Below are 24839 nucleotides of genomic sequence, written 5' to 3'. Positions count from 1 at the left end.
TGGGCTTAGCATTTAGTGTTTGATATTTACAAAATGCTATGCTAATATCCTTTCATTAGTTGTGTATTTAACCCCCCAGCATCACTGTAAAGGAGCTCTACCTTTCGTTAGTATGATTTTTTTAAAAAATCCTAGTCTTCTTGTTTGTTAAACACACTGGGAGTATATTTCCAGTAAATTGCTCCTTCTTGCCCCTGTTTTCTTTGACTTCAAGAAAGATTAGGCCAAAATGAAATCTCAGCCTTTCCCTGCCTCTTTGTTCCACATGCATTATTCAACGATATATGAAACTCTATACCTTCCTTCTCCTTTATCATCAAGATCAGTGAAAAAACAGTTCTTTATCTGTCTAAATAATGCCTGGGTAATGCTGCTGCAAATCTAAACCCCTCAGATAAACTCTCTGCATTGTTTTACTTGTGCATTACTTTTCACTTTTGCCTACAGAAACACATTTGTATAAGTGTTGGAAAAGTCACTTAAAGTTACTTCTTATTTACACCTTATTTACTCTTGAGCTGACTCACTGTGACACAATGTCACTTTTTGACATGAGGAATTTTCTTATTCCTTCAGGAAAGCTTGGCCAGGTTTGCTTTTAATTACACTTTCACAAGTAAAGAAGTCATACTTTTTGGGCTCCAAAACTCTTCCAAATATTACCATTTAAGTCAATTAATTTGAAAGATTTTGAAAGAAAAAGATCTTACTTACAGTTAGGTATGGCTACTTTAATGCTTGTCTTCTGTAAAGTGTTTGGAAATCAAGGTCTGATGATCCAGACCAATATATTTTGCAGATCTGTTTTGCTAGTATTAGCCCTCTTTGTGCCTCGCTAACTTTTTTTCAATAGAAGTTTCACTATGTAGAAAATTTGCATAAATACTTTTAATTTCAGAGTAACAAGTGAGTTGCTGAACTGCTAGTATAGAAATACTAGTTTATTAATGTGTACGGAAGTCCTGGAATATGCTAATTTATATGTAAATCTATTTCAGAGGTACAACTATAAATGGGAAAGCACATAATCTAATATTTATATTTTTATAGAGCATTTAAAAAAACCCCACATTTTAGACCCTGAAATTTAGCACCTCATGGTAACCTATAGCCACAAAGTCCTCCCACTAGTGACAACAGGAGTACATTCTTCTGTAGAATTCTTTAATTTCATCCCCTACTCAAAAAAAGAGATTCATTTCAGCTTCTCTCAGGTATTTTTATTATCTTCTGTGCTATTTAGAATGGAATAAATTGTTTCAGTAGCCTTTAGTAGTTATTATGTTCTTTTTGTTTGTTTGTTTGTGTGTGTGTGCTATAAAAATATTATTACACTGAAAAAAGAATTAAGAAGAAAAACAATTTGAATAATCTGATGCTTATGCAGTAGCTCATGAAGTCCTGCAGGCACTGCCCTCTATCAGGAACTAGCTTAAGGGTGAAAACTGGAAAAAAACTGGGAAGGCCCCAGTGTCTGTATTCCAGATCTTTAACTTGAGAGAGGTTCTTTAAGTCTAACTAGCAAAATCGAGAAGTGGCATGAAGAGTATTAACCTGGTTCTGCAACTGAATTTCAGGCCAGACTATTAGAAAAATTCAGGCAACCATTAACAACTTCAATTGTTTAATTTGCTGTCAATGATGTTATTTATTTATCAGTTAATAGAAAAAAGTATAGAAAACACTAAAAATTAAAATTACTCTTAAATCAGAATTAAGGACCATTCACTTGTGAGAAAAAAACACAAGAGCAACAGCTTGCAATAGTGAAATAGTGAGAACAGTTCTAGCAGGGCTTTGGCATGAGGTATGTTTGTATTTAAAAAGCCAGTCATCCTTACCTTTCTTCTTCCCTGAAAAAAAGAAAAAAAAAAAAAAAGTCAATACAAAACAAATACTGCAATGTTTTATTCTGTCAGAAGACTTCCTGCATATAAGGTATGATGGGCTGAGAGGAGCTCGCAAGGCAAAGAAGGGTTTGGATCTCAAAAGAAATTGGAAACATCAAGTTTTAGTGAAGAAAAGAGTCAGAGGATGTAATGAGACAGTGCATCACAGCAAGAGGAGAAAACAGGTCAACAGCATTTCATTCAAGACACAAATGTAACAAGATGCAGAAAAAGAAATTAAGCCTATCCAGACTTCTAACAAATGGTAAACATATCATAGCTGAGACAGGAAGCCTCTCCCCTAAACCCTTGAATCCTTACACACTGAAACACATGGGCTATGTTGCTTTTGTCTGGCTGTGGTCTCACTGTGAGTGCTGCTGGTGGGCAGGCTGGCATGGAAGGACAACTGACCCAATGCTGCAGAGATTTTTTCAACCACTTACAAAAATATGGAACCTACCTACTCAACAAAAACCTGCATGCATGCTAGTTAAGATGTTAAGATGTCAAACACTGAGTGGTAGGAAGAGAACATGATAAATCATGAAACTAAGAGGACTCCAGTAGATTGTTGAGATCTAATGTTTCACAGGCATACGTTTTTACTGAGTATCACCTTTTCTAACATGACTTTTCAGAGAATAGAAAAAGCAAGAAGAGATGCAAAGGCTCCAAAAGTCTGAGCCAGCACATCCTGGGAGGATTTGGCCATCCCTCAGAGGTAGCCTGGATATGAAGAAGAAATTCTGTAATTTTACATGTACAAGAGGGTTGCACTCTATCATTGTGTAATTAAAAACATTTGTCTTTATTTTTCAGCTGTTTGAGATATTTGAAAAATGGTAGCCACACCTGTGATCTATCAAATAATCATTTTGGTTGAGGACCAGTCTAGATCTCAGGAAGCTTAGAAGAACATGATCCTTTACTTCACACAAATGAACAGGAGAACATAAGGCCACCCTGAAGCTCATGCACCACACTGATGGCAGTGCCTGGGATTTCACCCAGCTCTGCGAACAGGCTAATAAAACTAATGGTCCGGCTTGGTCACACTTGGGAAATATTAAATAGATGGTTCCTCATCAAAATGAGTAATGTGAGACAAGGCATCTCTCTTGGTCTGCACTGTATCTATTTTGTTCATATAAAATTAACCTTGTCTCAGAGGGTTATTAGATTCCAGGTAGCTTCTCACAACCACGTATTTTCTTCTTTCTGCAATTTCAGTTTTCAGAGTTCTATCCTGAACCACAAGGAAAAGAAATAGCAGAAGGTCAGACAAAAATGTCCAGCCTTCTCAGACAGCTATAATGGTAATCTGGCATGCCTGGTTTCCTATCTGGAACTGTTGGTCAGATATTCCTCAGCAACCACAAAAATCCATGTGTTCCTTTGTCTCAAAGACTATGATGATGAAATAAGTTGGCTCTTTCATTGCTGTGTTAGAGACATGCCTTCTTTAAAATTCATGAGATGAAAATTAGGTCATACATCAGGGTTGTCATGAACAGCTGAGACATACACTTCAAATTCAAGTATGAAAATAAAATCTGACAGAATTCTCTTTTTTGTTGTATACACATAAAAAACTCCTTCAAGATCTACATTGATCCTTTTGAGCTGCAAAGCCATAGCCATACTTACCAAAATGGTGAGACAGAATTTCCTTGAAAACAGGGCTATGGAACAGTATCTTAGTAACTCAAAAAAGCATTATCTAAAAAAAAGCTGATGATTTGTCGAGACTCTCAGTTACTGCCAATGTTGGACCACACTATCAGATGGAATATTCTGGCAAAGATGTATCTAATTACTTTGAAATGCATTTTCCAACTCATAACACCATTTAAGATTACCATATGGAACTCTAGAAATAAACCAGATTTTGCACATGTTTATGCACACCAGATTATGCACATGTTACTCTATTCACATTTAACAAGACACTCTTAAGCTCCTGAAAGAAGACTACATGGGTAAAATTCCAATTTGCAATGTTTAAATGGGGAAAATATAAATTTCAGAAACAGAAATGTTGTGTCCTCTGGTATGCTTTGTTCTGGTTTATAGAATTCAGGTGATGTACAGAAAAATTATCAGTGAAGTGAATTACAGCACTACTCACTTTATGGCCCTTTTACAGTGGTTGGTGCCAAATCCAGCATACAATATCATGTTGTAAAAATTATCTAGTTAGGCCAGAAAGCATAACTGAAGAGGTCCCTCCATCATCTGACATATATGCTTTAAATATAGAGTGATACATTGGCACATATCATCTGAAAAACAGAGCAGCTTACTGAGTTATGCCACCCTTGCACAGAACAGACATTTATAGACCATGTTAAATTTTCAGGAAAACGAAGTAAGAAGGGCACACAAGAGTACTTGTTCATCTAATGTCAGCAAAGGTTTTGTATATGGGAGCCAAAATTCCTTTTTGGTTTTGGCTAGTTGTAGGAACGTAAGTTGATAAACTGAGTGTCTTCTAAAACATTTTTGCGTGTTTGGCATTGAATATAAGCCTGATTGGTGCACAGTATAATGAACACAAAGAATTCCTGTGTTGAGGCAACTTGTGAGATCTGTGCAGTGCAAAGTACCATCCTGGTGGCTTGGAAGTTATTTGGTATTATAGTCTAGGAGCTGCCAATGGTTCTAATATCAGCGGTTCCACCAGCTTGGTAAAATGTGGCTTCTTATTTTCATGTTCAGACTGTAGGCATGGAATTAATTTAATGTAAAATTAGGCAGCTTGCAATGTACACTTCTGCTGTTGAATTACTTTCTTTATATTCAGTGGACAGAAATGAGAAAGGTGCAATTCATATTAGGATGTGATTGCAGTACTTTTTTTTTTCTCTTCAGTGACCATAAAAGGTATCACAGAACAAACCAACTTGTAAGCAAATAGAGACAGAGAATGGGGCATCACTCCCAGGTACAGTTGTGTGTTGTGATAAGACTCACATGAGCTAAAACATCTACATAGGTAAATGTAAACCAAGAGTTGCATCTGCTCTAACTCAGGTATGACAAGGATCTCCAGGAACCACATTAAGGCTGTGGATGTTATAACAATCTAACTGGCTCCCAGCAGCACTAATGGGTCAAACACAGCTCTCATGCTCTCACTGTCCTCACTTCTCATCAGCTATACATCAGCATAATACAAAGCAGCAACATGTGTTGCTTACTAATGCATATTTTCCTTGCAACATAGGCTGAATCCTACACCAGTACTGTGGTTAAGCAATTTTCAGATTATTTATGAAGATACACATTGAACCTGATCTGCACTGGTATATGGCTTTCTTTGATCAACCTGCAATTTGTTATACTCACAGAGATGTCCGTAACCAATCTGATGTCCCAGGAATGTGTAGATGAGAAGTCTTCACCAACATCAAACTTGCTTTTCATAATTCTCCAACTAATTGTTCTCCCAGATTTAGATTTTCATAGTACCAATGGACCTTGCTGATCATGTTTTAGATTGTCCTATTTCAGTGTGATACTGGTTTTCACATGCAGAGAAAACCTAAAAAGCTATCCTGAGGCTGCAGAGAATTATGGATGCAGGTGATCAGGAGCTCTCAGTTAATAATTGCCAATAGTTCTGTACACTGAACATCACTAGTAAAGCAGTTTTTGCTTGATCAGATCTGCCAGTTGCAAGATGGATTGTTTACATTATGACCAACTTTACAGTAACTTGACATTCAAAGGTACATCTAACCCTCTCCTCCATGAGCAAAACTGATTGCAGATTATTTACATTAATATCATGGGAAGCCCCTATCCAGAGCAGCAGTGCCATCTAAAAATTATACACACATTAGCAAAGTAATTCAGTTAGGTGTTTGTTTTAATGATTTCTTTAAAACATTTGTATTATCAGACAAAACATTTAGATCATGAGAAAATATTTATTTTCAACAGCATGGATTCTCAAAGTCAGTCAGAAGAAGGCATGTTCAATGCTATGGTTTTTCCAATGCTAAGTCAGTTAAATCAGTGTCTTGTAGTGCATACCAGGTACTTTAAGGAAATGCAAAAAGACAGTGAAGTAGGAAGTGAGTTCAAACATTCAAGGCAGTAAAAATGCACAATACTGACACATGGCTGAAAAATGTACTTTTTGTAATGCTCTTTTAGTATCACACAAAACTATCAACTCACTTTAAAACATTTTTTGTCAGCAACCATTCCTCTGACCATATAAAATGATTACATTTAATACAGTCTTTCCACTGCAAGAGATTTAAGGTCTAAAGCTCATATCAAATCCATAGATTTTGGTAGCTTTGCTTGTTATTTATGATAGTTTCAAGGTACTGCACCAGTATCAAGATAGGTTGTTTTTCAAAACTCGTTTGTATAGAAACATGCAAGTAATAATGCATGAGGTTTTTTCTATATATTTGATTATAATTGCATGTATTATTGATAGAGCACACCAAGCTTTTTTTGTTACATTTTATGCCGAACAGTTCCATTTTCACACCTACCAAATGCCATCACAGTTCTCATGGCTTACTGTGTAAAGCCAGAAAGTGAAGAAAGTAAGAATGTCTTTACTTAGGACATATAGTAATTAAAATAATACTTTTATAGATAGATAGATCTATCTATGTATAATTAATATTACATGGTATTTCTGTCAGCATGAAATGTAAAAAAAAAAGTTCTTCAAACACCCTAAACCAGTAGGACAACACAGTAAACTGGCACAATACACTCTTAAACCAGTTTTCTATAAGGCTTCAGTTTTCCTGATGAATGGGACTACAATTTTAAGTAGGTCTGTATACATTTTTAGTCATTATAACTGTTTTATGTCACAATATATTCTTAATAAAATAAAAACTCTTGTGTTGCAATAAAGATGGCTAGTTACCTCCTAGACAAACATGACCTTTTAGAGAGTGGGCTGTGTCTAAAGTATAAGTAGATTTAAGGTGCTTCCATTTTTTTGCTTTCATTCTTAAAAGTACCACGCATAAACAACTGCAATAATTGCTTGTGGACATGCTTTTCTTTGGCTTTTACCATATATTTAATAGCATGTGATCCCCTATTGGAGAGTTCTATATTCATGATTTACTTGATTTTGTAAAAATTATGTGGTAAAACTTAATGGAACAAGATGTTGGACACATTTCCTTTGTCACAGCTACACTTTTTCTCTTCATTTCATAATTTCCATTTGCATCAAGCAGTAACTGCAAGCAACAGTAAATTTAAAGCTGGATTTTTTGCACACTGTAAACTGGTTAGCACCAGGAGTTACTGACAAAACCATCTGGTCAGGCAAGATTAGCAAATTCTCTGTATACCAGTGCATTGCCATCTAATCTGTCCTGTTTCCCCAACACATACTAACGCAATGAAGCTGGACAATGGTTCAACAGCAAGTGCATGTGATAGTTCTGGCAAGACTATTTTTGTTTTGATTAAGCACATTTTTTATCCGGGAGGGGCTAGAAAAGCAGGGCCTTTTTCTTCAGGTCATTCCGCTTCCAAAGTGCCAGACGATCAAATTCCTCAATGCTCATTTTGAAGACTTCCTGGAACTCTTCAGGGGACAAATGCCTCTTGAAAATGAAAACACAAAAGGTATCATTAAGATCTTCTGTGCACAGGAATATTTCTACCCTTATTAAGTTTTGAAATATACCACAAAATAATGTATTAAGATTTGCACTTAAACTCCCTAATTTTTTCTGGAAAAGACCAAATCAGCTCAGAGTAGCTGGAAAATGCAATTATTGATGGCAGTAGTGAGTTTTGAAAAAAAAAAATAATCTCTTCAATACAGTTCCAGCTAAACAGAAGCTGTGGTCTTCAGGAAAAAGATAGGTTTACACATGGTGCTTGATGACAGAGCATGCCGAGACAAATTTAAGCTATTCCAGGGCTTTAAAGAGATTGATAAAAATGTAATTTCAGAGTTGGATTTGTTTTGCCTTGATCTTTAATGAGAGTGGTGGACACCACACTGGTCCACTAATAGCAGCCCTGCAACAAAGCAGAGAGCACACTGCTAAATTCCTAAAGCCCAAATGTGCTTATCCATGGGGATAGACTCATATCAAAAGTCCAAGTTGGATAAAGTTTTAAGTGACAAAAACTACACTTCCATTTGATGTTTTCATGATTTAATATTACAATAATAATAATAAAGAAGATTTAGAGAAAAAAAGCCTTAGCTCTGCAATCTAGTCCTCTCTTTCCCAAGCTTTTGACTTGAAGTTCCCAAGGTGCAGCCTCCAGACACCCCAGCAACTCTGTCCTGAACCTTCAGCACCTGCTGAAGCACCATCTTCCAGCAGAAAAGAGGTCCCCCAAAGCTGATAACCACAGGAAATTCATGGATGTGACTCACACTGTAGAATCAGGCTCATCACAATTATTAGACACCTGTGTTATTTCACGGGACAGACATGGGCCTTTCATCTCAGTGCTTCCTGGTTGCTGGAGGACCCAGCAGGACAGAAGTCCAGGAGGACAGAAGTTCAGTGTCCCCATGATTTGGAGGAGGATAAAAACTGCCATCTATTCCACATTACTCTCTCTCAAGATACATGTTCCATTAGCCTGCCTTGCAAAGCTATTTTTATGATGAATTTGAAAGCAAATTTATACATTCCACTTATTAACAACACATTTATCTTTGTGATGTAAATTATTCAAGGAAAGTTAACTAATTTTTTATAAGAAATCACTGCATTTAATTACCTTGAATGGTCATTATGGGCCCTTGTGATATAAAAAAAGACAGTGTTGGTTTTCTTCCTTTGAGATTCCACATATTCAGAACAACAGTGACTAAAAGTTTGGAAGTAAGCCTTCATTTTTCATTTAGCAAATGACAGCAACCCACCATAAGCACTATGCATAGCATGGAACAAACACACCATGCATACTTGGCAAAGGAGATCCTGTTTCACGTGGAAATGAGCAACATCTGACAATGTATTTTCTCTCACTGATAGGATTTAATTCTACTGGGATTGGAAAGAAAAAGTAACTTCTCCCTGAATTGATTTCATTTTTCCATATTTTTCTGGTAATCAAGTGGACAAATGTGAGCAGGCTTAGCTTCAGCATTTTCTCACAGCGAGGAACATGACTGTAAGTTGTGAGATTGAAAAAGAAGTCTAGATGAGTGAAGTGAATCATTTTACTTCATCATGCTTCCTAGGTTGTGGATAAAACTTGAGATGTCCCCTCACTCTGGAGAAAGCAGTGACAAATTGGAGTTAATATTCAAAGAGGAAATCAGCAAGCCTATATCCTGCAGGAAAACCCACTTTGCCAATCATCCAAAACCATAGGAAATGTAAAAATTTAAAAGGAATGTTCTCTTTTCTCTTTTTGCTTCACCTCCCAACAAAGCTCACCACCAATCTCAGCAGAGGCTCTGCAATTCCCTCTTTCCTTTCCAAGGCTATATTTTGCCATTTATGATTTTGCTTTGCCCTCAGGCTTAGTGAGCTTTCAGTCAGCTTGCATCTGTCCAAGCCAGTAGGAATTAGATGTGAATTCTGCTCCTTTGCTTTTACCCAGGTGACATCACCTTCATTCCTTGCACGCACTCATTTGCTAATTATATTGAAGTTTTCTTTTACACTAGCACCATTTATTTTCCTCACAGCAGTTCTCAGTTGGTCCAAAACCAGCTGAAAGTTTCCAGCCCAGGGATGCAGTAGTAGAGATTGGGATGGTGAAGGCACATGCTCATTTATTTCCACCTCCCATTCCACTAGGCACTTTGTTTTAGTTTTTCCTCCTTATGCTGCCCCTCATCTCAGACTAACAACCAGACTGCAATATTAGCTAAGTTTCTCACTCCATCAATGCACTACTCACATGCAAAATTAATTCTAGTGGAAGGGAACATTCTCCTTTAGTTCGAACCCTCCCTGAAGACACCAGTATGTGTCCAATGCAATTTAATTCCTACTGTTTTCCAGGCATCTCAGAAATTTTTACCATCCTTTCCTTAAACAACATGGGCTCTAGCTTTGGGACTGTCCCTAGAAGTAGTAATGATTACAGCTCTGTCTGCAAATTTTGGAAGAAACCTTGACCCCAGAAAGATGTCATCGAACTGGCAAAGCTTCAGATAGAAGTAACATAAGTAATCATAGGTTGTACAGTTTGATTTATGAGGAAAGACTAAGAGGCCCAAGTATGTATAAGCTTAGCCAAATGATGACTAAGGGAAAATATGGTAAATGTCTACAAGTATTTGAAGGGTCTAAACACCATGGGAATAGGCCAGTGTGGGAAGTTTACATTCCATGCTTCTCTTTGTATTTGTGATGTTAAATTTTGTCTGCACTATTATCAGGACTTTCATAAACTTTACAGCTTTAATACCTGGAGCTCTCTCCAAACAAAGGCAGAAAAAATGCAACACTAAGATACTATAAATTGATTTCTCTTCGTCAGATATCTGAATATTAATTTACCTTACCTGAAGCGTTACCTCTTGTCATTAGTCAAACAAAAGAAGGGAAATTGAAAATTATGCATAGTGAATAGGGAGGATATTCACTTTGAGGTATGAGAAAATATGTGTGTGTGTCAAACTATGCTTTACAGGGCCAAGAACAGGATTTTTTTTTTCTTTAAGATTGGATCAGCTTAAAATATCTAGCCATGTTAATAGTGTATCAATGGGCCATTAAATGAATGGCCTAACTTCTTAGTAATCTGAACAGTCATTGCTGGTTTTTACTAGTGTTGGCCTTGTTTACAGAGGAAGTCTGTGTGTTTTACAGCATACTAGTGACTGATTCCTAATTCCCTTTGTGACAATCTGGCCATAATCAGGCAGCCAAACTCAATCTACTTCTCTGCACTGCATCAACGGCAAAGCTGGGCATGTTGCAGACACTGAGTGTACAGATGACCAGATTAAGTTTCCTTTCTGCCCATACTCTGAACTGACTGCGTTTCAGTCAGCTCAGTTTGGAAGCTGCATACTGATGTTAACATGAGGCTGTGCAAAAGCCTTGCCAAAAGATAAGATAAATAGTTTAAAGATTGTTCACTGAAAAGACTGCTTTACTGGAACTTGCAGCATCAGAACATCAGCATTTTGTATATATTTGAAAAACTGTCACTAGAAAGGACTTCCACATCATATCCTTTTGATAAAATTGCATTAATCTGAGGCTTGTAGAGTCAACAGTGCTCAACCCTTTGTTCTGGATAGCATTTCATGTCAGCTTGCATAAAAAATCAGAAAGGGACAATAAGACTCAAGTTCAGTAAAGTGTTGGTCTCAGCAAACAAGTCCATGTGTTGCCACAGTGTCTTTGTATAGAAAGGAAAGTTGTGATTCAAGAAGCCCAATCTTTTACCTGCAAGTACAGCATTTTGGATTAGAGATATGGAATCACAACTTTGGAATCATACTTTTGGAAGCCTGAAGGTGGCCTGCACCTTGGGAATCAAATGCTGCTGCTCTAATTTCTCACCTGGATGTTCCCTATATGGCACAGTGCTGTGTAAGAAAGGTCATCACACCTTGCTGTAGTTAGGTTCCTAGCTCTTCTATAACATACACATTGAAAAAATCAAAATGCAAATTTTTCTTATTAAGATACACAGAACTAAGCAAGGGCTGAGCTGAACCTCTCTATTGCAATGCAGCCCCTTTAATGGAAAAGCCTCATGCTCTACAAAACAAAGGCATTAAAATGAGTGGTACAGATACGGGCTCAGAACTAAAGTAATTAATTGCACATTCAAATACTTGGTCTACAGTTTTATCTCAGAAAGATGTGATGCTTTTCACTGCAAATTAATGAGGCTTGTCTCTATTTTTCTACAGCCTGCTAAATAGCCACTCATCATTCTAAATAGAGCTATAATGTTTATTTAATTCAATAAGATTTCTTTTCCTCAAGAATAATTGCACTTCTAATGAAATTCAGAGATCTTCAAAACTTATACTTAGGAACATGGCATTAGTGTGAATAAGTCACAGAAAGGGAAAAATGCAATTAACCTACAGCCTTACTGCAGTAAGCTGTGACCAGGTCATGCTGCACAAGCATGTTTATTCTGTCAGTAATTGGATGGGAGTCCTCCTGTGAAAACCTGCTGATGTAGGAAAGTCAGAGGATATCATACTTCCTCACGAGTCAGTACTGAACCCATGAACCAACACAGTGGACAGCAGGCGAGTTGAAGACGAGAAAAATCAGTCCTAATTCATAGAGGCCATTTAAAACCTTGGGTTTGTTTCTGTTTTGCTTTTTGTTACATTATACTATAGGAAATGACAGCTGAGCATTAAATTGACTTTGCTTGAATCCATAGCAGATCTTTCAGCTAGTCTCTCTCCAGATGTCCCCTCTGTGTGCTCTACTTCAGAGATTATAATTTTAAGTAGCTGTCCAACTCATTTTTTTCAGAGTCCTCATAATACTTCCAACCTCCACAAAATATCACAAGTAAAAACTATAGTATCATCAAAGCAAACTGGGATTATTGGGAAACATTTATCCACAGGTAAGCAGGAATTCATCTAAATAACCAGATCTTAGCATTTTAGGGTTGTGAGTGCAAAGGCTTTGTTGATGGGACACAGTCTTTGCCTGTGTTCTCAAGGATGTTAACATATCTCAACTAAACACATTTCAGTTGACAAATAATAGTTTTGTCCCTTCTCCAGTTTTTCTTCACACTACCACCACCACCCTATCCCCACAAAGCCACCTCTCTCCTCCATTCCCTTCTCCTGTGCCTCTCAAAGTCAGCACTACAATTACTTTTGGGTACCTAATTATAATTTTATGGAAAGCTTTCTCTTTTATCTACTGAATTTCAAATCCTCACTTTGCTTTTGAAAGCTTTCCCCTCTTCACCATTTTGTCTGTTGCACTGCTGGGGCTCAGCAGGCTTTTCAGAGGTTTCTTCTAAAACTACTGCATGGCTATTAACAGCTTTGCAATTAGCCATGTGCCAAGCTCCCAAGGGAGTATTGAATGTTATGCTCATCTACAGAGCAATAAAGCTTCATGCTCACTAACTATTTCAAACTATTAAGTAATTACGTGATAGGGGTGGGAACGTTAATCAATGGCATGAGTTGCCACCTAATGAAATTCAAAAGTTATCAAAACATAACTAGAGAAACTCCACTGACCAGGGGATGAGGCAGTAGGAGCTAAAATTATGTTTATGCTAGACTAGGGCATTTACCTAGTCAAAACACTGAGCAGTTGGAGCACTTGTGCACCCCATCTGTGGAAGGAGGTCTAGATCCCTCCCTTTCCATGCTTCCACATAGTAATGTGGAATTCTATGAATGTGAGTCTCCAAAAAGGCTCCCAGGAAAAGCAGCATAACTGAATCAGCAAGGAAGGGAGTGTGCCAGTGTAACCCCAAGCACCTATATGAGACTCCTGGACCTGTGGATATCTCTCATTTACTATCTCAGGGCTTCATGAAAATTCACAGAAGCTGCATTTCCCTCAGCACTACCACTGTGGGCTAATTTTATCTAAACTCTTAAAAAATATCACAAGGCACATGCAAAATACTCTGTGGTAGAACTATACAGTCACTATTTTCCCCAGCTGAGTAATCATGCAAAAAACTGAAAAGATACCAGTATTTCACTCAGGGATATCAATATATTACCTGCACAGTAGTATAAGTAAAATATTTCTGAGGAAACCTGTACTATTATTCTCTCATTCAACCGAATGAGCCTTCACATAAGTAATTGCTTTCAACAGATTGCTGGTAAAAATGTTATATAATTAAGAAACTAATTTCTAATTAAAATTAAATCTATGAACCCATAAAAATTATAAAAATACAAGAATCTTGAGTTTCAAACATTTAAGACATTTAAGTGATGTTTTACCTTAAGAGATACATTACTATAAACCTGAAGAATCTAATGAAGTTATTTATTGGGTGTTCATGGAAGAGAGGGTTTGCACTTGTTCAGATATTTCTCCCAGACCCACAACTGGGTCTCAGAGGTTTGGTGTCAGATGGTATGTCTATAATCTTTGGGCCTAATCCAAAAACGTATGCTGGAGTCAACATGAAATTTTCCATATTCATTTGCTTTGGGTAAAAACCTTAAAGCAGGTTTTTCAGTTTTCCTTTATTTCCATTTTAGCGCATCCAAAATATGAATGTTCCACACCTAATTCATTTTCACTCCCACAGTGATTCCATTCTGACAGGAATTAGCCTTTGTCCATACCATGTGATTTCTAATGTGTGTTTTCATTGTACAGCAGCTCTGATTTTCTCCATCTGAGCTCCAGAGGAGGTGGGCCACAAAAAATTACTTGTATGAATGACATCTAGGAGCTGGGGCTTTTACAAATTCAGGCTCAATTACTGGAAACCAGTCCTAAGATGGCTGCACAGCCCAAATGTCTTGAAGCCAGGGTGATTGTTGAATAAAAAACAGTGGAAAAAATGTCATCTTTAAAATGAATCCAGACAAGCAATTCAGAAGGAAAAGCATGTTTGAACTAATGGGAATGCTCTGTTCAAACAAGACCACACCCATGTTTAAATGTCTCATTTCTGTTTATAAGAGAACAAGGTGGCAGATGAAGGTTTGCTACTTGACATACCAGAGTATTTTTTTCCTTAACAACTGTTTCAGTGTGTCCTTGCTAAACAAATAATGAACTGGCTCAAACAAAAGTGGTATAATATACTTTCTACTGTATTTGTTAGGCATGAATGAATAATGTTTTTAACTCCGGCATTCAAAAGAAAAGGCTAAAGAAACTAAGATACATTAAGATAAGAAAATCAATTGAAAACACTAAGATGGTTTCCAAATGAAAACTCTTAACTTTCAAAACTACCAGCCTGTGACCACAAAAGAAATCTTATACTCTGTGATAAAAGCAACTTCAGAGGGAAAAAAAAAATTAAAATCTATACAGCTGGTCATGAACCATCCACTTGGATGTGCAAGCACTGAATGACTACTGCAACTGAAGAACAGGCAAACAATATCCAATCTAAGATAAAGTATCAAGTGCCCGCTTTTTGGAGCCCAATGCCTATAAATCATAAAAGGTATTCAAGTAGTTGAAAAAAGTATCAAGATTTTCAAGTGTCCATAAGCCCAACTTCCTTTGAAAAAAAACCAAAACAGGCCATGTGGAACACCACTGGGAAACTAGTACATAAGGAATGTGCTAAGGTGTCCTATCCAAGGGTGATGTCTTAGGCTTAGGAAACTCATGATGTAAGTTGTCCAAAACAGGGAATTTTGCTCCAGGACGCTTACATTTAAGCCCCTACACAATAAAATTGTTCTTTTGATAAAATGTTACAAGATGGACCAAATGCATTTTTTCAAATCCTATTGCAGCAGAGCATCAAATAATCCTATTTTGTAATTATACTCTCTTAAGGCTTTATTCCTCACAGAATATACCATCCTAAGCAAACTAGGAACTTATGGAGGCCCTCAAAGCAAGGCCAACTTTAAAATTAGACCATATTCTTCGGGACCTTGCCCAGCTGAATTTTGCATGCCTCCTGGTATAGAGACTCCACAGCTTCTTGGGCAACCTGTTCTACTGCACTAATTTTCCAATGAGGAACTTCTCCCTTATAACTAATTGTACTTTCCCCTCCTGCAACCTGTGACTGTTGTCTGTTGGCCTTCTAGAGAGTACCTGTGAGAAAGGCAGGTTTTTCTCTATAACCCCTTAACTGCAAAAGTGAGCTCCTGACTCAGCTTGCTTTCCATTAGGATTATCAGGTACTTTTCTGCAGGGCTGTTCCCATCTTGTGCTGATGAGTCGTGTTATTCTCTGACAAGTGCAGGAATCTGGATTTACTTTCTTTGAACTTCATTAAGTCCCTGTTGAGCCATTTCTTTTACCTGGCCAGGTCCCTCTGAGCAGAGACTCTGCTCACCAGAGCATCAGCTGCTGTCCTCCCCAGTTTGGGTCACCTGCAGATGCAGTGAGGGTGCAGTTCCTTTTCTTCACCCAGAAAGTAAAATCTACTCCTGTCCCATTGCGTTGCTGTTCTTAAACATTATCATCATAGAAACAAAAAATGTTTGGGGCTGGAAAGGACCTTAAAGATCATCCAGTTCCAAACCCCCTGCATGGGCAGGGACACTTTCCACAAGACCAGTTTGCTCCAAGCCCCATTCAACTTGGACTTGAACACTACCAGGGACAGGGCTGTCACAACTTTCCTGGACAACCTGTGCCAGTGTCTCATGACCCTCATAGTGAAGAAGTTCTCCCTAAAGTCTAACCTAAATCTACCCTCTTCCAGTTTAAAGCCATTACCCCTTGTACTCTCACTACAGGCCCTTGTGAAAAGTCCTTCCCCAGCTTTCCTGTAGGCTCTCTTCAGATACTGGAAGGCTGATTTCAAGTCTCTCCAGAGCCTTTTCTTCCCCAGGCTGAACTCCCCAACTCTTTCAGCCTGTCCTTTATAGAAGAGGCATTCCAAACCTCTGAACGTCTTTGAGGCCCTCCTCTGGACTCGTTCCAAGAGTCCATGTCCTTTCCTTTTTGTGTTGGGGGCTCCAGAACTGGACACAGCACTCCATGTGGGGCCTCACAGGAATAGAGTAGAGAGGGAAAACCACCTCTCTTGACCTGCTGGCCACACTTCTTTTGATGTAGCCCAGGACATGGCTAACATCTGGGGCTGCAAGTACATGTTGTTCTCAGCAACCAGCACCCTGAAGTCCTTTTTCTCAGCGCTCTTCTCAATCCATTCTCTGCCCAAGCTCTACTTATGCTTAGGATTGCTCTAACCCAGGCACAGAACCTTGCAGTTGCTCTGACTGAACTTCATGAGATTCGAATGGGCCTACTACCTCTCCCCTCCAGGGCTTTATCTCCTTGCATCCTGCCAAGCAGATCCATGAAGAGTTCAGAGTCTGCGACACCCCGAGGCCCAATGAAGGGAGCTTGCTCTGTACCCTCTTTCTTACCCTAAGGACCCTGAATTCTGCCATTTCATGGTCATGGCAGCCAAGGCTGCCCCAAGTTTCATGTTATCCTCCTGCTCGTTCATCCTTGTTGGCAAGAACATTATCTGAATTAACTTTCTCTTCACCATTTCTCATTAGAATAGCTCACAGGAATGCTGCTCATTCATCTACTGCTAGAATAAATAGCACTGGGGTAGAGAGAAACTTCAAAAAAAATTCCTGGGCCAAATCCTTATCTAGTGCAAATTCTTCACATTTCTAATAAGTTTATATTAAACAAAGATCCAGGCTATTCATTCAAAAGTCTCTGCCAATAATGTATTTTAAAATCAGCAGGTTGTGTGTTACAACTAGCTCTGAATGTTGCATGTATTAGTTCACTGTTGGCAGAAACATCTCCTGGAGGAGCACAAGAAACTGGGCTACTTCTGCCTCACTACTAAGTTAGAACAAGCAAACAAAAACATGCCCAGTACCTCTACACTTAAATATGTGTGCTTTTGAAGAAAGAATTCTTGCTATTTGAATGCATTTATTACCACTTGAACCTTCCTAATCTCTAGATATCCCCTGGGCCTAGGAAAATACTCATCGTTACAAGAAAATATTTTTTTAATCCTTAAAATATATTTCTTACACAACAGATAAGCTAAAAAATACTCACAATGGGAGAAAAGTTAGGAAAACACCACCACCCATTAAAACCCCACTCTCCTGTGGTCTTTGACCATTAGCTGAGCCCTTCTTTGCAGCCTCCCTTAATCTGACCCAAGAAGCTAATACCATTTACTGGAGCTCATTTTTCATAACAGGAACACTCAATAGAGGAGATTCCCCTTGGAGGAGGGAATCAGAGACAATTAACATTATATCCCATGGCATCTTTGCTGGATCGAAGTGCACCACAAACTCAAGACCCTGCTTGAAATCAACTTGCAGGAGGACTCTTAAGTAAATCTAGCTCATGTGGATTTAGTTACCTGGAGAGACCAGAGTCAGAAATGTCACGTGAGATATTCTAATGGTACTGGGCATGGTAAGATTGCTTTCAGGTTTGATAGTTCATACAGATCACAAGGATTCAAGGTCTCCTTTCACTGGCACCACTGGCAGCCTCTCTACAGCCAACACCCAGGAGCTGCTGCTGATTAGCAGCACAGAGACCAACTGAGTGTCACAAAACTGGAATATTAGATCATTTCTTAATAGATTTTCCAAGACAAATTACTTTACAGTTTGGATAAGACCATAGGCTTAGTAGTGCTACCACCTTCACCATTTCTGTAGGCACAATCCAGCCCTTTCAGGAGTGACCCTGGCTGTGGGATGAAAACAGAATATCAACCAGCAACCCATTCTGCTTGGAGGGAGCCCTTGCCTCCTCAAGATCTGTGAGCATCAAGTTATAGGCTCCAGCAAATGTGAAACTGAACTCAAGGGAAGTTGAAATCTAACCTTAGATACACTTCCAGTATTCTGAGGGTTGCCCCCAAAAGTTTGAAGATACAAAAATATGCAAGAGTCTCTAGTAAGTATGCAAAACTCTCTAATGACAGATGGGAGGTGTGTGGTGTATCTAATCCTGGTCTGTTCCTGGGCAAACCTATAAACCCACAGTCTTGGGCTTCCCCTTGGGTCTTGGCCAACCCGGAAATCTGAATGCAGCCAGCAACCAAGTTACAATGATTGCCTTCTTCTACCACAAGAGAAAATATTGATAAACTGCAAAGCTACTTATTTCCAGCAATTTTGCAGTGCAGAAGGACGGAATGGGGAGGAGGAGAAGAGGTGAGCAGGGAAGGCAAGAGTTTGTGCCTATCATTCAACTCCGCACATGTTTTGAATGTGTAGATGAGCTGCTGCCTCTGTTTTTCCAGTAGTTACAAACCTATTAAAACACCGCTAATTTAATTACTAAAAAAAACCCTACCAATCCCTAAAAAATATAAAACAGTTTCCAAAGGAGTCCTTCCTGCAGCTGCACATGTTTAACATAGTGCAGCAATCAGCAGGGTCAGCCTGCTCCTCTTATCACCTTCCTGCTGCAGGTTTGAAGCAGATTCTGTTTATTGTTTTATTTGCCAAGCTCTGGGAGCACTCGGAATTGGTTGGGCTCCTCCAGCCATCAGGCACTGGGCTGCACTTGCTGGGAGGCAGCCTGAGCAATCCCAGTGTTAACCAGACTGATCCCAGGTGAGGACAGAGTACAAGTGATGGATTCTGGCAGCCAGGACAGGCATGAACCATGCAAAGCAAACCCTATCTTGTCTTCAAAAAGCAATATGGAGTTGCATTTGCTATTCAGACCAGCCTGATGTGTTTAAACAAAGATTCTGTTCTTTAACATATATATTTGTATAAAAGAAGCCTTTATTAAGATGTGTCCAGATTAATAACCCCACACCCTTCTCCTTTTTCTGGACTCATGATGCTTTTTGGTGTTGCTGCCATGCCTCGCTATCCTCCAGGCTTAGAACAGCACATGTTTGAGGCTCTATTTTCCTTACAATCAAATCAATACTCCTCACTGGGTAACCAAATGACAAGGCCATTGTAGTATTTAATAACATATACAATTTGCCAAAACATAACACATGTAGAAAAATATGGAAAGTACATTTTTTTTTTAAACCTCAATCTTTAATGAGGAACTTTGTTACCCCATAGTTTTTCTTTTTTGCTTTAAGATTAAAGTTTCTCTTGTCACATTAACAAGCTAAAAATATATTTATGTAAATATAAATCTTCCCAAAGGTTCAATATTGTTAATCACATAATTTTCCTTCACTTATCTCTTCTCTTCAATAGTGATTCATACAAAGATACATTAGTTTAATAATTAAGTTGAGTCTTTATTCAGTACTGTCATAACTCAGTCAATAAAAATGGACCTCATGAATCTTGCCTGAACATCAGCTTCAGGATTTGGCTTTTAGAAATGAAGCTTTCGCTTATGATAAATCATAGCTGCATTTCTCCAGCTTTTACCGCTACTCTTTGAGAGAGGTGGATACTACAGCAAATCTATTGCACAGTGATCATGGGTCACATAGGCAACTGGGAGGCTCTATACGGTAACAGACCAGAAACATAGGTCCATATATTTTAGAATACTCATGTTATTCTAGGACAGGTTTTTTAATAGGAATTAAAAAAAAAAACACAAAAGTTTCTACCTGCCCCATTCTGACTTTCAATATCCTGTATAATCTTCTGAAACTAATCGGGATTTTTGTGAAACACCATTTGGTCAGACATGTGGCAGGTTTTGGGCTGTTCTTTTTAAGTTAAATTGCCTACATGCTGGTGTTTTTAAATAAAATTTAATGTTATTCCTCCCTTCTTTCATTGCTATTACTTGGGCACAGAAATAGCTACGGTGGCAAATAAACAAGACAAAGATTTGCAAGGGCATCAAGTAAATATCATTCCTACCTCCAACCTGGTCCTGTCCACATCCTTAGGCAATTTCACACGAACTCGGTTTGTTACAATAAGCGTTTCATAAGGATAAATCTGTTAAAAAGACAAGAGGATATGAACTCCAGCCAAATCAGATTCTGATGCATGGAAATGATAGTGTGTAGAAAGTACTAATTGAAAAGGTACATACTTGCATCCTGATTTGATAAATATTTCACTGGGTTAATTAACAAAGTAAAATTAAAAAAGGAACACATGTAACCTTGCTAGGAAGTGCTGAATCTGATTGTTCTTCCAGTGTTGGAAAAGCCCTTCTTACCTTGTATTCTGCAAGAGAAGGAGAACAGGTTCACAGTTTAGAATTTTTAGGCTTTTTTTGGCATCACTGTAATGAACATTTAGGTACATAAGCAATCTGTTATGCTACTTTATTTCCCTCTTCTCAACAGTTGTTGGATAACTCATGCATAGTAAGCATGTGACCCCTGTGCTCTGAAAGCCTTTAACATTGTCTATTACCAAAGCAATAGTCCTTGAGATCAAAGGCTTATTACAGAAAATCCATTTCCTGATGCCATTGGGTTACACATCATGTATGTCTGGCAAAATTGGAAATTTATTTTTAGTGGAGGCTTTTGTGCACAGTGAAGTCAGCTCTCATGTAAAAGTCCTGCTCTTATTGTTCTTTACTGAAATCAGTTAAAATATATGGATTATTACAGAGATGTTTGCTTGGGAAAATACATAAAACTCATTGAGTTAATACAATGTTCCAAGATACCAACATCTTAGAATTGGGCTGACCGCAGTCACAGTAGTGAAGAAAAGATTATAGAGCGTGTGGTGACAAGGATTCCTGGATCTAAACTAGCAGAAGAATATTCTAGTTAGGTCAGCATATAACTATATATGATATGAATACCACAACGTCATTCATTTATATTGATGATTAAATGCAATAAGGATAGCCAGTATGTTCTCATATGCTTTCTTACAGTTTGAAATTAAATCAGACATAAGTCTCACTTTTCAAAATCTGTACTTCGAACTATTTAAACAAAGAGACAAAGATTTGTATCACAGAACCATGAAGTGGAGCATTGTAGTAAGATTTTTAAAATGAGATTAAATGTCCTGGAAAGAATATCCTGCTCTTCCCCATGAGTAGATGCATGTTCCTAAATTTAGCTCAGCACTTTTGGAATATTCAGCTCAAGTTCCATATTAAGTCCACATTCCACTTAAACTGCAATAAAAAAGATGAATACAAATAAATTCTGTTTTTTTAATTCTGTACATTTGAACTACACCACAGCACAAGTAGGACAATGGACTTTGGTTTTTAATCTGGTATCTTGAAGGAGTGATTATTTTAAATTTCTTCATCTCTTTGATATGAGACCACAGCAGAGAGGCTGTGGCACATAGAGGATACCAGAACTGACTGGGATTGGTTGCATCACCTGATGATGTGTGACCTTAGCCAGGCCTTTTATGTTTGGTTAGGTAAAAAGAAGATTCATGACACTGAGCTGGGTCTCTGTTCTATTCATTACTACGTGAACTATGGGAAGATCTCAGAATAGTAACCCTTATGGTGATATGTTAACAAGCATCCTCAAGAAAGAAAATGTGAAATGATATTGCAAGGTACCTTTCATTCCCCAGCTCGCCTCCTGGTCTGTTTCATATTGGCCCATATTTTCAGGCTGAAAGAGAAATCAATGTAGTATCAAAATGGACCACAAAACCACACTGTTGAGAAAAAACATTGTTGAGAGAAAAAAAGAAAAACAGCTGGTACCACACAAAGAAAACAAACATCCTTGGGAGAGAGAGAAAGAATAAAGTCTCATTTGAACTTGACCTAATTGCTGCAAGCTGGCATCCCCAGTGCTCACAACACCCTTGCATCTCCAATCCCAGGGATGGGGCTCTGCCTGTAGAAGATAGAGCATCAAGTGAGAGCCTGGGTCCTGAGAGGCACTGCAGGTGCAGTTGGCTGCCTCCATCATAAACACCCACAAACCAGAACAAGCTGAAGGTTGGATGTCACTCAGAGAGGTAAGTGCATGGTCATATCAACCCACCTCAGCCCTAGGTTCCTGGAACTTTTTCAGCTCTTTTTCCTTGCAGCTTTCAATGAGGTGGGTGTCAGAAAGCTACAGCCACCCCTAATTGAAGACCTGATACTAAGGTTAGACTGAAATTGCCTTTCTCTGCCATGCAGACATCTTGGTGCAGTCATCACAGCAGACCAAATCACTTAGGCTGCATTGCAATCTGTCTCATTCCACTTTCTGCTTCACAATGCTGGTGCCAAAGAGAGCTGTGTGTATGTGCCATTCAGCTTTGTCTGAACTGATGCCTTTTTTTATTTGCTAGCAGATGTAATGATGACAGACATTACAGGATATCAGAAAAGCACTATTATATATATTTTTTTTCACCCAAGTCCCATTTTTGCCTGCTAGGGTGTGCATAACTACATTCAATAACCTCCATAACTCCTTATTGTTTGTTTTTAGATTATGTTGTTACGAAGCACTAGGATGACAGATTAGGAATAACAAACCACAAAAGCAGCTGTAAAACTGCAATCCAAACAGAGGCCATTCATTCTGAGAAGAATTTTGGCCTCAATGGTTTGACCATGACCAACCCTTTCAACTTTTCTACAGTTATATGCTGTAAAATTGGACAGTTTCAGTGGGACAAATGCTGCCATCTCCTGCTTTCATAGTACATTGCATGGCTGCAGCCTGCAAGCTCAGCCAACTCCACTGCTGATGGCCTTATCTGTGTGGAGCCTTCTGACAGCTTTGGTCCCTCAAGAGAGCAGTAGCTGAACATAAGCTGGTCCCTCTCTCTCTTCAGTAACAGTTATTCTGAAAAGTCAGAAAAAATCTGTTGACTCCTAAGTGGGGACAGGTTTATCTAGACCCATCCCTAAATCTCATTTGATCATGTCACAGTGACACTAGTTTCTTCAGATGGGTATTCAGACAGTCAGGTATTGCAGCAATGCAGGCACAATAAGTGTTGTAATATTAACTCAAAGGGATAGACATTTGCAGTAGCTACTTAAAAATTAATTTAGCTACTCTCTGACAATGGTTTGCTTGTAACTCCTTCCATTGACCTGCACTTTGACTCATCACTGGGGATGTTTAATCCTGCTCACGTACTTTTGCAGTTTTTCACATCTTTCTTTAGAGAAAGGATGGAATTTGAATGAGGTTCCCTGCATGCAATTTAGACACAAAACAATCTTCCAAATATAAGCACAGGTACATTCATGTATGGTCAAGTTGTCACTACAAATGGTAATGGATTTGTACCTAAAAATGTAAGCCTTGAACTGAGAACCCATAATGCTGGATGCCAGAGAGAAAGAGACACCACAATGTCAAAGATGCCTTTCTCCTCAGGACTTGCAAAAATTATAATAAAGGATTAGAGCACCTAATCTGAGCTGATAATAATGTAGTTGCACTTTTTGCTCTCTAGATTGCTGCCTGACATTCCCTCTGTATTCCCCTGTTTGTGTATATACATACACATATATGTATACACGTGTACATATACATACATATGTGCATATACACACATACACACTGAAAAAAAACCAGAACATATGGCTCAAAAAATTATGTAGGCTTACTCAACCTTTGCCCTAAGATCTTTACTTGCCTAATTATAGGCCTAACCCCTTCTGTCAAAGGGTTCTATTAAGCTATACTGTGATCTATTAATATATGCATTTGGGACCTTCATTTGTTTGTGGAGGAGAAGCAAGGTTCCTAATGCTCATGACACACACAATGGAAAAGGGAAGCCCTAGTCTTTCTTCCTCTTGCAGATAGACAAACTGCGATCCCCACTGGGTAAGAATTTGTCAGACAGGGCTGGCAGCCAAAACACCTTTGAAGTATTATTACTGAGTAGATTTTCACCTAGTTACTAAGATGCCTATTTCTGACACAGTATTTCCCAGAGAATGTATTGAGATGTGTGCCTACCTGGTGTAAGCCGTTTTTGCCATAGCCAGGCAGAGAAGCAGATTTGGAATATGGAAATCCTGTAAAAGACACATTATACAGCTATATTTTTTGTAAATCTTTTACAGTCTACTAAAACACAGAATTCAATAAATCAATCAGAAAAAAGCAATCACAAGCTAAGCATGTACATTCTATTAACAGAATGAAATATAACTGAGTAGTGCTCATTTTTTCTCTAGATGTGTAACAATATCTATAAATAACACCACACCAGGATACACTCACTTTACCAGGCATGACATGAAGAGAGCTGTGGGACTCATGTTATGGAAACTTTATGCAGATCTACATGCAAAGAAGATTAGAGAGCTTGTGAAAACTTTGCCCTCCAACTTGGTGTTAAAGGATGACTTGAGAGGGGGATTAAAGGTATTTTTTATTTTAGTTATATTAAAAATAAACAAACAAACAAACAAAAAACAAAAAAAAACAAACAAACAAAAAACAGGAGAGATTTTGCTGTCTTTACTACTTCTA

General features: G+C 38.3%; 1 protein-coding gene across 11 annotated transcripts in view; it reads right to left on the bottom strand.

Moving 5' to 3' along the window:
• Positions 1–5745: 5745 nt before the first annotated feature.
• ABLIM2 (actin binding LIM protein family member 2) overlaps positions 5746–24839 on the bottom strand; it is a 129260-nt gene continuing 110166 nt past the window's right edge. For 7 of the 11 annotated variants that reach the window (XM_071753419.1, XM_071753411.1, XM_071753413.1 and 4 more), the window contains 5 exons: positions 24321–24379; positions 21953–22007; positions 20561–20625; positions 20311–20391; positions 5746–7492 (listed from right to left, as the gene is read on the bottom strand). In XM_071753419.1, coding sequence (XP_071609520.1) covers positions 7379–7492; positions 20311–20391; positions 20561–20625; positions 21953–22007; positions 24321–24379 — 374 coding nt within the window. In that variant the 3' untranslated portion in view covers positions 5746–7378. The remainder of the gene's footprint in view (positions 7493–20310; positions 20392–20560; positions 20626–21952; positions 22008–24320; positions 24380–24839) is intronic. The other 4 variants (XM_071753422.1, XM_071753412.1, XM_071753416.1 and 1 more) reach the window with 1 other exon arrangement.

This window comes from Heliangelus exortis, chromosome 10, assembly GCF_036169615.1.
Source record: "Heliangelus exortis chromosome 10, bHelExo1.hap1, whole genome shotgun sequence".
Classification (NCBI taxonomy): domain Eukaryota; kingdom Metazoa; phylum Chordata; class Aves; order Apodiformes; family Trochilidae; genus Heliangelus; species Heliangelus exortis.
This window is presented reverse-complemented; position numbering and strand designations above follow the sequence as displayed.